The sequence below is a fragment of the Mauremys reevesii genome, linkage group 6, assembly GCF_016161935.1.
Source record: "Mauremys reevesii isolate NIE-2019 linkage group 6, ASM1616193v1, whole genome shotgun sequence".
Taxonomy (NCBI): Eukaryota; Metazoa; Chordata; order Testudines; family Geoemydidae; genus Mauremys; species Mauremys reevesii.
The window spans coordinates 75,570,998-75,583,604 of NC_052628.1; the positions used below are offsets into that span (position 1 = coordinate 75,570,998).

Here is a 12,607-nt window from a genome sequence, read left to right on the forward strand (position 1 = left end):
TTAACCATAAAGCTGCTGATCGTGCTTACTGTTGTATTAAAAATTTCATGGAACTCTTCATATACAAAAGTGGTCAGTATTTGTGTCCTCCGGAAGGTAGCACCCATGGCAGCATGCTTCTTACAGTACCAGACTACTAGCAGTGGTTCTAGCTACACCACTCAGTGGAAATCCTACTTCATTTTAAAGATCCCTTTGAAGGTTTTTGATTGAGATCTTTAGCGAATTATCTGTAATGAACACCCTAACAATGGTTGCTTGGGTAGGATAGACTTCTTTGTATTAATGTCGTTTAAAACTATGGCAGATGCATTAGAGTTCTGCTGAACCATCCAGATTTCCATCAAGGAATGCCCATGCAAGGTAGGTGAGCAAAAAGTGGATATTTTTAGGACATGCTGTATGCTTGGCCACACCTGTCACTTCATTCTAATTCTCTCTTATGTTCCCTCTTTTTTTGTTAGAGAAGTCTGGGTCTCTTGGGGCCATGTGTATCTCAGCATTATTCGGGGGTTCCTTTGTATTGGCATCCTTTTGGTGTGGCAATGGTCTTATGTGACTCTTGGACAGTCTGGCAGGTGTGGAAGGGGGAGATATTGAGTATTCATCCTCGTGGGGGTGTGTGTGTGTGTGTGTGTGTGTGTGTGTGTAGTGTGGGGTAGGGCACAGGGATTGCTTCCTTGGTGATTCACTGGATTTATTCCTGCAGAGTCAGAAAATGTGTACTCTATAATACTAATTTGCACTTATCTTTTTGAGGCACTCAACGAGCTTAACAAACACTGATGAATATAGCTTTACAACTTTTCATGTTAAGTAGATCGGATGACACTGAAGTAGAGAAGTTAATTTACTGGCACAGAAACTTATTCTAGGCTTTGCCACAAAACTTCTAACTCCTAGTCCTGTGTCTTAAGCACCATGCCACCTTTCCATGTTTAAAGATGTTTGGAAAGATGACAGGCATAGATTTGGTTGTGTGTCTTCATATTGTGTGAGGCTGCTGATGTAACGCGGAAACGTACAGGCATGCTGTTGTAGCTGCCTGGAACTAATGAGCCACGAGGACTTCCTGAAATCAAACTTCAATACAGTATGAGCCTTTTCTCTCCCCTCTCCTGCCCACCCTGTAGTGACATTGCCTAACTTTGCATTGGTGCAATAATGCAATTAATTCCCCCAAAAACCCACACACATTTCAGCATTCTTTAAAGGGAGAAGCTGCTCTGAAGAGAAATTGTTTTAAAAAAAAAAAAAAAAAATCTTGAGCAGATCAGTTGAATATGTATAATTATATATGAGTATATGACTACACTCACTAAAATAAGTCTTTAATACTTTTTTTCCCCGCTCTGTCTTCCTGCAGAGCCAAATGCAGATTTTGGGATAGTGACTACGCTTGTTTGTTTTGTTTTTTCAGTATCCCAGTATTGCATTGGTATCAATGCAGTTCAGTCACTTCAAGAAGTGATGAGCCTACTCATGGACTGCCCAGTGGTGTGTTTTTGCCATATTGTATAATGCTACTCAGAGCAGATCTAGACCAGATAGTGGCATATTGCCAGCAGCTGGGCTACGCTACTGTTCCCTTAACTGCTAGTATTAGTGCAGCTGAATCCATGCAATTACAACGGGAGATTGAACGCTTAATGTCGACATGATTTCAGAGAGTAATCTGGATTCTTTTCTGGCTTGTGCATCAACAGAATTGTCGAGTTTTTATCATTAGGGATGCGTGAGCCGGAAAAAATCCAGTTTTGTGTCTGATTCCAGGGTGACTTGTCAGGGATGGCAGCTAGGTTTTTAATACCTGTAAATGGAGCAGACTTACTTTGGAAGATATTAAGGTACACAGGAGAAATTCCATGAAACACTTAGTCACTATTCAGAGTAGAATTGTCTCTTTTTTTGGATCATTTAAATAAACTGATGAGATGCTGGATAACCATGCTCTTACTATCTATTATTGCCAGGGTGTTAGTGAAAGAATGTTTTTCTAGGAAACACTTCAGATATCATCCCAGAAGGATACATTCTAAAGCCTGTTGGATATTTCATGTGGCAATAACCAGACTGCTTTTCTAGCTCATAGCTGTTTTTATAGCAATATTGTTGGAATTCTGGGAACATGTTGGAAAGTTTGATATGTGCATGAAGTTCTTAACATGTAATGCAAAAGAAAATTGTGGTAGGCATTCTTCCCATGCCGTTGGCCTTTGCTCATTCTCAAATGTAAATTCTGTGGAATAAGAAGCAATAGTTGTCCTTTTATGGCCAAAGTCTAATCTGTGTTGCCAGTTCCTGGGACCCCTGAACATTCAAACTTGTGCTTGCAAATGATATTTGTGGTTTTGAGGGATGGGGTTGAGGAGGAGCTGGGGGTGGGATGAAACATAAAGGTTAGATTAGCAACTCTTTGAAGAGTAGCCCCAGATGTTACTAACTTGACACTTGTACAGAATATTAGGAATACAATACTGGCTCTAAATCTTATTTAAAATGGCTACTGGAGTCCTAAGCATAACTTTAAAGTCCCAGTCTTTTTCACAGTGACTCTTCATCTTCTTGAACCTTCATTACTCAACTTGTAGGAATGAAGTGAGCATTTGATGCTGGGTACATGTGTGGTTCAGATGTCTTCCAGCTCGCAAAGTTGAATTTTAATCTCTGAATGATTTAAAAAGCTGCAATTTAATTTCACTTCTTAGAAATCTGCTCTTGATTTTTTCATCACTTGCATGCCAAAGTATTGTATAGACAATTGCATGTGTACAGCAGGTGCAAATGTGTACTCTTCAAAAGTTTTTGTAGGACAGGAAATTGGAGAGGGGTGGGTTGGGGTTCAGTGAGGGTAAAACACTGTCTAACCCAAGGGTAGGCAACCTATGGCACGCATGCTGAAGGCGGCATGCGAGTTGATTTTCTTCAGTGGCAGTCACACTGCCTGGGTCCTGGTCACCGGTCCGGGGGGCTCTACATTTTAATTTAATTTTAAAATACGCTTCTTAAACATTTTTAAAACCTTATTTACTTTACATATAACAATAGTTTAGTTATATACTATAGACTTATAGAAAGAGACCTTCTAAAAATGTTAAAATGTGTTACTGGCACGCAAAACCTTAAATTAGAGTGAGTACACACAGACTCGGTACACCACTTCTGAAAGGTTGCCAATCCTGGTCTAACCGAATGTTCAAAATCTAGGTTTCTTGACACACTCAAGAAGTGAATCCTTTCCCTGGATAGCTGCTAACTTTGTTTTTCTGTTTTGTTCTAGTCTAGGGCATGGCTGGATAAGATGCAGGAGCTGGAGGACACACTGGCTAATGAAAGGGACAACTATCGCAGGATGCTGTCTGACAAAGAAAGAGAAATGGCTGAGATAAGAGATCAGATGCAGCAACAACTGAATGACTATGAACAACTTCTGGATGTGAAATTGGCTCTGGATATGGAAATCAATGCATATAGGAAATTGCTGGAGGGTGAAGAAGAGAGGTAAGAAATTATGTTCCATTGAATATTGTTGGTGTTTTTTGAGATTTATTGAATGTCTGTCCTTCAAGAGAAAGGTCTTTTGTTGGGAGACTTTGATTAAACACTTCAGGGTCTTTTACTACACATGTCCATATTTACCTTTCAAAAATAAGAGGCCCTATATAGCCCCATGTAAGGTGTGGGGCTTTTTATATTAATATTCTCAAAAGCTAATAGGTAGTGTTAAAGGCAAGATGTGGTAAGAAGAGATGAGCAAATCCGCAGGGCATTTCTGCAGAGCTTTACTTTTTTCAGCAATCTTTAACAGTACACCTATAAAGGGAGAGAATCCTTAGTATTAGCAGTTTTTTAAAATATGGAGGTGAGGAACCTTTATTTAAAAAAAAAACAAAAACGGGCGGGGGGAGGTAAGGTATGAGTATTGCTTATTTTGTTAGTCTGACTTAAGTGGAATAGTATGTAAACTCTTGGGGAGCCAGATATAACAAGAGTATTGTGGCAGTTGCAATGGTAGCTTGTTTCGTCAACCCAGCCATAAGGAAATTAAAATGATGTGCTATGTAAGTGAGCATTGAAATACTTGAAGTGTGACATGTTTCCTTCCTCAAATCCAGGTTGAAGCTATCTCCCAGCCCATCTTCTCGGGTGACAGTCTCTCGGGCATCATCAAGTCGTAGCATGCGCACAACCAGAGGAAAGAGGAAGAGAATTGATGTGGAAGAATCTGAAGCCAGCAGTAGTGTCAGCATCTCCCATTCAGCTTCTGCTACTGGAAATGTTTGTATTGAGGAGATAGACGTGGATGGGAAATTCATCCGCTTGAAGAACACTTCTGAGCAGGTTTGAAAACAAAATGATGTGCCATCACTTTGTGATATACTGATTGCAAGAAGGCAGCCTCAGGCTGCGTTTGTCTTTCAGGCTCTGTATCGTGTGCCAGAACCCAAGAGTGCTGTAGAAAGCAAATGGCTCTAGGATTCGGTATTAATTTAATGATCCAGCATGACCTCTTACCCAGCATTCTGGCATCGGAGGTATTTTCTTCCTGATAACGTGTACAGCTGAGGTTTCTAAACACTTAATCGTGTAAGATGATAGTCCCATTTCTAGGCACTGAGCATACACGTAGTAAGAGGCAGTCCTTGCTGCAAAGACCTTGCTATCTAAAATGACAAGGCTAAAGGTAGCAAAAAGAAAATAGCCTTAATTTACAGATGGGGAACTGAAACACAAAGTTGAAGGTGCTGTCTGTATAGGCATTTGCCTCAATTTTTACCCATCCAGTGTCCAGCTTTCAGTGCAAAACCCTAATTTAAATGTCTAAAGCCACTTATTTGCACCAGTGGAGTTTACTGCTGCTCAGAACTGTGGAAAATGGCCCCAGTGTACGACACACCATACAGTGCCTTGTCCTGTCAATACTCGAGGCTTGCACTGATCCAGCTACACTGGCTATCCACAAATGATTGAAATCATGCCAGATCCACAATGTAGATGAGGCATGCTCATGGTTGTGCAGAAAGTCTGTGTCAGAGCTGGAAACTGAACCTAGATCTGAGTCCCATTAGAATGCCATGCCTACAAGACCATGCTTCCTCTCCTCAACCACAGTTGCCAAAATGGTGCTGAGAATGTCTTGTTTTTGACTGTTTGCAGCTAAACTGTGTTCAGAACGAGTTTATGTGGATCCAGCACCTGATGCCAGCAACGGATAGACATTTCAAGTATAAACAACTCTTGTCCCTTCACTTTTCCATAAACTACAAAACTTCGAACCCTAATTGTTGCAGCCTGGCTCAGTGTCCCTTTCTCCACTTTCTGGGTCCTACATGCTTTCAAGTCACCTAGCTCTGGGGAGCATCTAGTCACTTTCTAGCTCTGGATATGTATAGGGCATGCTCCCAGGCTCAGACCTCTTGTCTGAAGCCCTTCCTTGGGACATGGAGCACCTCTCTGCCCAGCTTCCCTAGAACCCAAAAGTAGAGTCTGAGACTTTTGAAGCCCCCCTCAGAACTCCACTTAAGCTGTGGGTGTACCTGGCTTCTAGTTTCTGTTTCAGAACAGTGTGGTAGGACAGCAAAGAAAATTTCTTAACCATAAACTTTACTCTCAAAGTAAATTCCTGATGCTCCCTCCCTGTGTCTGTTGTCACCCTTCTGAGAGTCCAAGGTTTGTCAGAGTTTCAAGCTGGGCAGAGTCCCTCCTGTCCTCTTTCTCCTGCAAGTCCTCCTTACCCTGCATAGAACAGAACCTCACTGTCAAGTAGGCCCTCTCTCTTTTTTTCATGTGTTCCACTGGGATGCTCCAGCCCCTCCTGCAGGCCAGTGTGTAAGAAATCCATTGTTTCATAGTGATGGGCCTGTGGTTGTCATTCAGAGTGGATATCCCCAGATAGTCCTTCAAGAAGGTGTCCAGCATCTTTCCAGAGCAGGGCACTCGCTGGAATGCAGTGCAGTACGAAGTGTGCAGTTCAACACAATACAAAGTAGACTTCATAATTTGGTACAGATATATCCCACTTTGTCACATGACTACTTGGTTATCTTATTGAGGTTTAGGGTTGATAAATAGGGCTGCCCCATATGTCTTAGTGTCTTCGGACTCAAGACAGCATTGCACTCACATTTGGAAATTTATATCTATATTCAGAAAAAGCAGTTTTCTTTCAGAATTAAATCTTCAATTCTACATAGAAAATGTTCAGTTCTTCATTGGAAATATTCAATCTGCAGAGACTATAAATGTTTGTGTTTCTTTACTCTTGCCATCACTTATAAAAAGCCATGTTACACCATGGAAAAAGCATTTATCACAATAGTGCAGTCACAGAGTTTGGTGTTCTGAAAAAGAAAACTGACAGTGTCCTGGTTTTCCAAAAGATTGGACATAGTTCATATGCAAAAGTTTGAGTCTTAAAGAGTACTAAATATTTGTAATGGGGTTCATATTCTGTATTTCACGAACCAAGTGTGGTGATAGCTGTCACATTTAAAAATAATAAACCCTTCAACCAATTCAACATCAGAATTATAAATTAGATATGGGGCAATGTGTCACATGGTGTGATGTTTCATTCTGGAACATGAGAGCTCATCTGAGTCTGTTCAGCACTGTGGTTATGTGGACTTCAAGGACATGGTGACAGCAAATATTACAGAAAACTTTCCAAAGCTTTATGATGAGTTCTATTTATCTTGTAGGAAATTATACTTGTTGGTGTAAATTGAATCTTAAATTCCTTTCCCTTTGTCCATAGGATCAACCAATGGGAGGCTGGGAGATGATCAGAAAAATAGGAGACATTTCTGTCAGTTACAAATATACCTCAAGATATGTACTAAAGGCAGGCCAGGTTGTTACAGTAAGTGAAATTAGCTTTGATAAAGATGTGAAATTGTTTGAAAGCAATGTAAACATAATAGGATAATGAGTTTTCAGTTTTTAGTCATATTTTCCAATCACTTAAGATATTAGCATCTGTATTGACAGCAAGTGCATCTTGAGCTTTGACCATGCACTTGCACATGAAGATATACATTTAAACTGTCCAATCTGCATGCACAAAAGTGGGTTTTTTGGTACACAGGTAAAACAGATGCATAGAGACTGGGCAGAGGCATCCACTTTTAATGGGGTAAATTAACCAAGTTTTCGCACCTAACCCCTTCTCTTACATACTAGCCGTAATCACAAATGTATTCTGTGACGGAGACTCATTTCATTAAGGTCTCTGTATGACTTCCTTTCTCTTCCAGGTCTGGGCTGCAAATGCTGGAGTTACTGCCAGCCCTCCCTCTGACCTCATCTGGAAGAACCAGAACTCTTGGGGCACTGGCAAGGATGTGAAAGTTATATTGAGAAACTCTCAGGGAGAGGTAAAGTAGATTAGATATAGTTAAACCTTCCTTGAAAGATTGCTCAATGGACTGACAAATTAAGTGCTGGACAGAGGTTGCGTCCTAATAAAGATGAAGCATTTCAAAAAAAATGTTTGAAGATGGTTTTAAGGCCGATTTTCCAGTAAGGGAATACATGCCTCCTGGCATTATGGTGAAATGCTTTTACTTTCTGCTTGAATTAAATTTCCAAAACTCAGTAGCATTTGCTTATAAATACAGTTCTCTGAAGAATAAGCAGGTATTCAGCTGAATTAAAGTGTCTCTTCTAGTGACAAGTTATCTACCATAATTCAGGTAAGGTGCAAGATATTGGAACTTTGGGAACACTAATCAGTTGAGGAACCATCAGTTGACTTCCAGGGGGAGAGAGAAAAATTCTTAGAGCAGGAAATGTCTAAAAAAAACTTAAGTTAGACCAAAGTCTCTGACAAGAGTCTGTTGAGCCACTGGAGGAACTTAACAAAAACAGTATGAAAAGCGCATTTCTTAGTATGTGTTGCTAATGTGTGTAGTATAGGCATGTGAATAAAGTCTATTCAGGCTGCAGATGAACAAGCAGAAGTTCTTTGTTTCAGGGTAGAAGTAATATTGGCACCTGGATTAGAAGGATTAGGTCTCTAGACTCATGGAGTGTTAGGTTATAGATAATAAAACAGCAACTCTTATTGCAGGAGGTTGCTCAGAGAACCACTGTCTTCAAAACAACTTTACGTGAAGGCGAAGAGGAGGAGGAAGTTGAGGAAGAAGCAGTTGAAGCAATTGAAGAAGAGGATCTTTTTCACCAGCAGGTATTTTGTTAAGGGTTGATTAGTCAAATTTTTATTTAAAAAATAGAAGCCAAGCACACAAGCACTGAATTTTGGGAAAATATCAGTCCAAGCTCATAACCAGAACACCCCTATAGAGGCATAAGTTAGTGCACGAGATACTACAGAATTCTACATATTACCATAAAGAGAGTTGTGGCTGCTGTGGGAAATATTTTCAGTTGCCAGACTTTTTTGGTTGAGAGCCAAGTCTCCATAACAGTGTTTATGGAATTAGTATGGATTCAAATTTTTGTTGAACAGTAGTTGAAGTACTTCATTATTTGCACAACTCTGTTTCTGGGCCTCTACAGTTCAGTACCTTAAAGAATCCTAGCAATTTAAGAAAATATAGCTATATCTTTAATGTACTCAGTTGGAAAAACTAATTGTACTTCATGCCCATTCCATAAATTTGATGAAATATTTAGCTTCACATTCCAAAATAACAATTAAACTTGTGTTTTATTGGTTCCCTTTTTTCACTACCTCTCCCAGGAGAAGATACCTAGCATTCCTCTGGCTACAGAGGGTAATCTATTTTGAGTTAAAGCTCTGTAGTAATGACTGATTTTGGCTTAGACTATGCCAGGTATCACATGTTATAGTGGTTTGAAGTGGCATTTTTAAGATGCTGAATCTTCTACTACAGGATTTTTTTTCAGAGCTAACTTTTTCTATTCCTAATAGGGAGACCCAAGGGCAGCCAACAGAAGCTGTGCAATCATGTGAATTTCTTCAATCAACCAGCTTCCTCAGATTATGGTAAACCTGGCCTATAGTGCAGAGCCTTCTCAGAAGCACAATATTTTTGTATTTCTTTTATGTGAGTTTTTAAGCTGCAAGTCTGATGGCCTTAATTTCCTTTGTTACCGAAAAGAAAGTTTTGTAAAAGAAACCATATCTGTAACTCTTGCAAGATGTGAATTGTTGACACTGAACTATGTACTGTCTGAAAATGACCCCTCAATTTTTTAAGCCAGTCTTTTTTTATTCTTGTTAAAAGGGAAATATGCCACTGTGTTGTTTTTGTCTTTTAGACTACATCACTTAGACTAGCCATCTGCTGTCAGTCCCTTTATATTTAGGTGCTGTTGGGGAGTGGAAGGCATTTCCAAGATAATGAATTCTTTTGTACTGAAGACTGTTTTTGTACTACGCAATCAAGGTTACAAAACTTTTTTTATAGAAAAGACAAGCTTTTCTTTTTTTTAAAGAAACAAAGCCTAATCACGTAAGCACTCATAAGAGGATGAAGGAAGCAGAAAAGCTTGTTTTATTGGTACCTTTTTCTTTACTTAGTTTCTTAACCAAGGGTGGGAGGGGGATGTTTCATGTTAAACATGCTAGTTGTGTTTTTAAAGATAGTGTAACTTGCTTAAATTTTCTTATGTGATATTAACAAATAAAAAGTTGTTTTAATATGACATGTCTTGTCTCCAAATTATAGGAAGAAAGCTAAAATTCTTTAAAAAGGCTAGATATGGTGGAATCTAATCATAGATCCCTCTGCATCTGAAATATGTGGTCCTCAGCCATCTGAAAGCTTCTCATTCTTGCTGCGCCCAGACACCCTTTTAGAAATTTACTGGGCTAGAAACTTTCATTCCTTTATCTAGACTACAGAAAGCCCAAATGAGGGTTTGGAATTCAAGCGTTCTGTCTGTGGTTCACTCTTTCCTGGAAGAGAGAGCCATAAACTAGGTATGAGCTGGTTAAATACTTAACCTAACCGCAATCTATTTTAATATCTATGCTAATAAAATTGTTACTTGGCTTGTTTAAATTTATGCGACTACTTTAGGTTGGTTGTTTCTTAACATGCAGAGAAGAGAGTTCAACTGGCCTTAGATATCCATGTAAAAAGTGATTACTCTCAAAGGCTCAAGTGGCAGTCATAGCTCTTGCCAGTTGGTCTTGAAATCTTCCTCCAATGATGAATGTACTCAATGGAATTATTTGGACTGAAAGGTCCTTATATTTGGTCATCTACTCAACACTTCTTTATTGGGGCATGCATTATCCTTAACTGTTCCTGAAAGTTGCTTTGCCTTGAATATGTCTGGTAATTCTCATTGTTCTTACAATTTAAAAAAAAAATTGACATATTTGTGATGGGGGAAACACTAAAGTTTTCATTTGGATAAAGCACTACAAATTTGCATACTCGTAACTCCTTAGAAATACTATGAACAACTTTTCCCATCGCAGTTAAGAATTTCTTCTTAAAACTCTGGCCGCAATGAGGAAAGCAGAGGAGTGACCTGAAAACAAAATCAACTAAGCTTTTTCTTAAAAACCCAAAGTTTGGGTTGAGTTTTGGGTGAATTTTGAAAAAATCAGTTTGGAGTATTGATTTTTTTTTTTATTTGAACGGGTTTGCCTACATCAATTTAAATATTCCTTGCTAAATCTTATAACTTGTCTAATACTTCCCTATGTTTGACCAATGGGGTTAATTGATTGCTGTTTATATTAATCTCTCTGCTGTCTGTGGCTTTCTTCAGAATTGAACACACCCTCTTCACTTACTGTTTCTATGTAGGAAACAGTCACTTACATTCTTCATCTATACTCTCTATTTACAGTTTTAAAGCTGATGACAGAAACTAGAAGGGTATTCCAGTTAAGGCCCACTCAGTGTCAAAGTAGAATTTCATTCTGTACTGTCACTATTACGCATGACCATATTCCACATGTAGCCATCGGTGCTCTGTTTGCAGAACTTGAAAAGCCCAAATCATAATTAAATTTCCTTGGTTTCAAGTTCATAGAGCTCTGCTATTTGCGCCCCTGGGAATTCTACATGAACAGGACTGTAGTTCTGTTTGCCAGCTAAACATATGGATAGGAGTTGGTATTTGAAAATAACTTTCTATAAAGAGAGCTTCTTGTTGAGTACATTGCAAGTTTATTGAATGCTGTGGTAAATCAGCATCTGTGCTAAATTTAAAAAAAAATAAATTTAAATTTAAAAAAATGCTATCTTAAGATATTCAAGTGGTTTTTTTTTTTTTCCTTTAAACTAGCAGGGTAAGTGCTAGTGAATTTAAATGACCTTTCTGTGGTTATGTGCTGCTGAACTTCACAGTGAAACATCCTACCACAAGATGGGAGTCTTGCTACCAGAATGTTCCCTATAGATTTTTACCAGTGCCTTATAAGATTCATAATGACTTTTAAAAGCGTGTGCTTCACTTTACTGAATGAACATAGTGAAATAAAACATAGCCTTTTTAAGCTTAGGAAGTAAACTTGGATTTATGCCAGCTAGTCTCTTTTTAAAATATTAACTTCTTTCTTACCATAATAAAAAACTTAGGTTTGACACCAGCTCAGTGGTTGCAGGGTTGTCATATTTATATATACCAAGTGCAACTTCTGTTTTGTGAAAAGTGGTGATTCTTTCTCCCTCACACACAGTTTTTGTGTGTAATCCTGGAGTGGAATTGCATTAAAATCCACTTGACTACTTCGGTTGCTGCATTAAAGTCTTTTAACGTGTGCAGATCTACGTGAGAGTTAATCCTGATCAGTAAATTAACTACTAATAGCACTATGCAATGTTGCATTGACTGTGGTTCTCAGGACTATTTCTGAAGGTCATTCCTAGTTTATTCCCTAGCTTCCTAACATAATCTAGCAGTTAGCCTTGCAGACATGTTCCACTTGTGATGTGTGTGAACACATGAATGATTTCTTTTGCACTAATGTGTGAAGACTTTCTCCAGTACATAACAGGTACAGTAAATCCTGTCCAAGGCTGCCATTTCTTGACAGCTGTAGATTACCTCACAATATGAGGAACTATTCAGTGGTTTAATCGTATATAAGCAATAAAATATTATACCAGATTTGGGCTCTGTTAATACAGCCAGGATCCTATTTGAACCAGAACAGCATTCTCTGTTAAATAGCAGCTGATTTTATTTTTCAGAAATAAGGTTTACAGTTCAAGTGCTTTTTAGTCTTTGGGTCTGTGATTCTTGAGACAAGTTGCATGCTCTTTTTTGGTTGGTCCTGTAACTTCTATAAAACAAGTTGCATTTGTTCTGTTCTCGGCAAAATAATTAACCCTTTAGCCTTAATCATTTTAAATACAATGGATGAGGTACTAATAAATGGTAATAAAACCAAATATACCTGTGTACTCACTCCTGCTTCCACTTGATTTTCCTCCCAGCTGCATGGAGAAGGAGGGAACTAGCCAAACCTGTCTGACTCAGACTTGTTCAAGCATCTGGCATAGTATAAAAAAACCAAACCATACCTTTGCACTATTAACGTGTGCCCATTGCTTAAAATGAGTGTCAGCTTCACAGTTTCAAGGATCTTTAAGTGCTAAATGTACCAATTTTTTTGTGGCTAAGATTTTTTTGTCCTGTTCTTTGAAAATGTTAT

General features: G+C 38.7%; 1 protein-coding gene across 1 annotated transcript in view; it reads left to right on the forward strand.

Annotated features, from left to right (window-relative positions):
- LMNB1 (lamin B1) overlaps positions 1-9,633 on the forward strand; it is a 34,694-nt gene extending 25,061 nt beyond the window's left edge. The window contains exons 6-11 of the mRNA XM_039545421.1: positions 3,281-3,501; positions 4,116-4,341; positions 6,758-6,862; positions 7,257-7,376; positions 8,072-8,188; positions 8,897-9,633. Coding sequence (XP_039401355.1) covers positions 3,281-3,501; positions 4,116-4,341; positions 6,758-6,862; positions 7,257-7,376; positions 8,072-8,188; positions 8,897-8,938 — 831 coding nt within the window. The 3' untranslated portion in view covers positions 8,939-9,633. The remainder of the gene's footprint in view (positions 1-3,280; positions 3,502-4,115; positions 4,342-6,757; positions 6,863-7,256; positions 7,377-8,071; positions 8,189-8,896) is intronic.
- Positions 9,634-12,607: the final 2,974 nt, after the last annotated feature.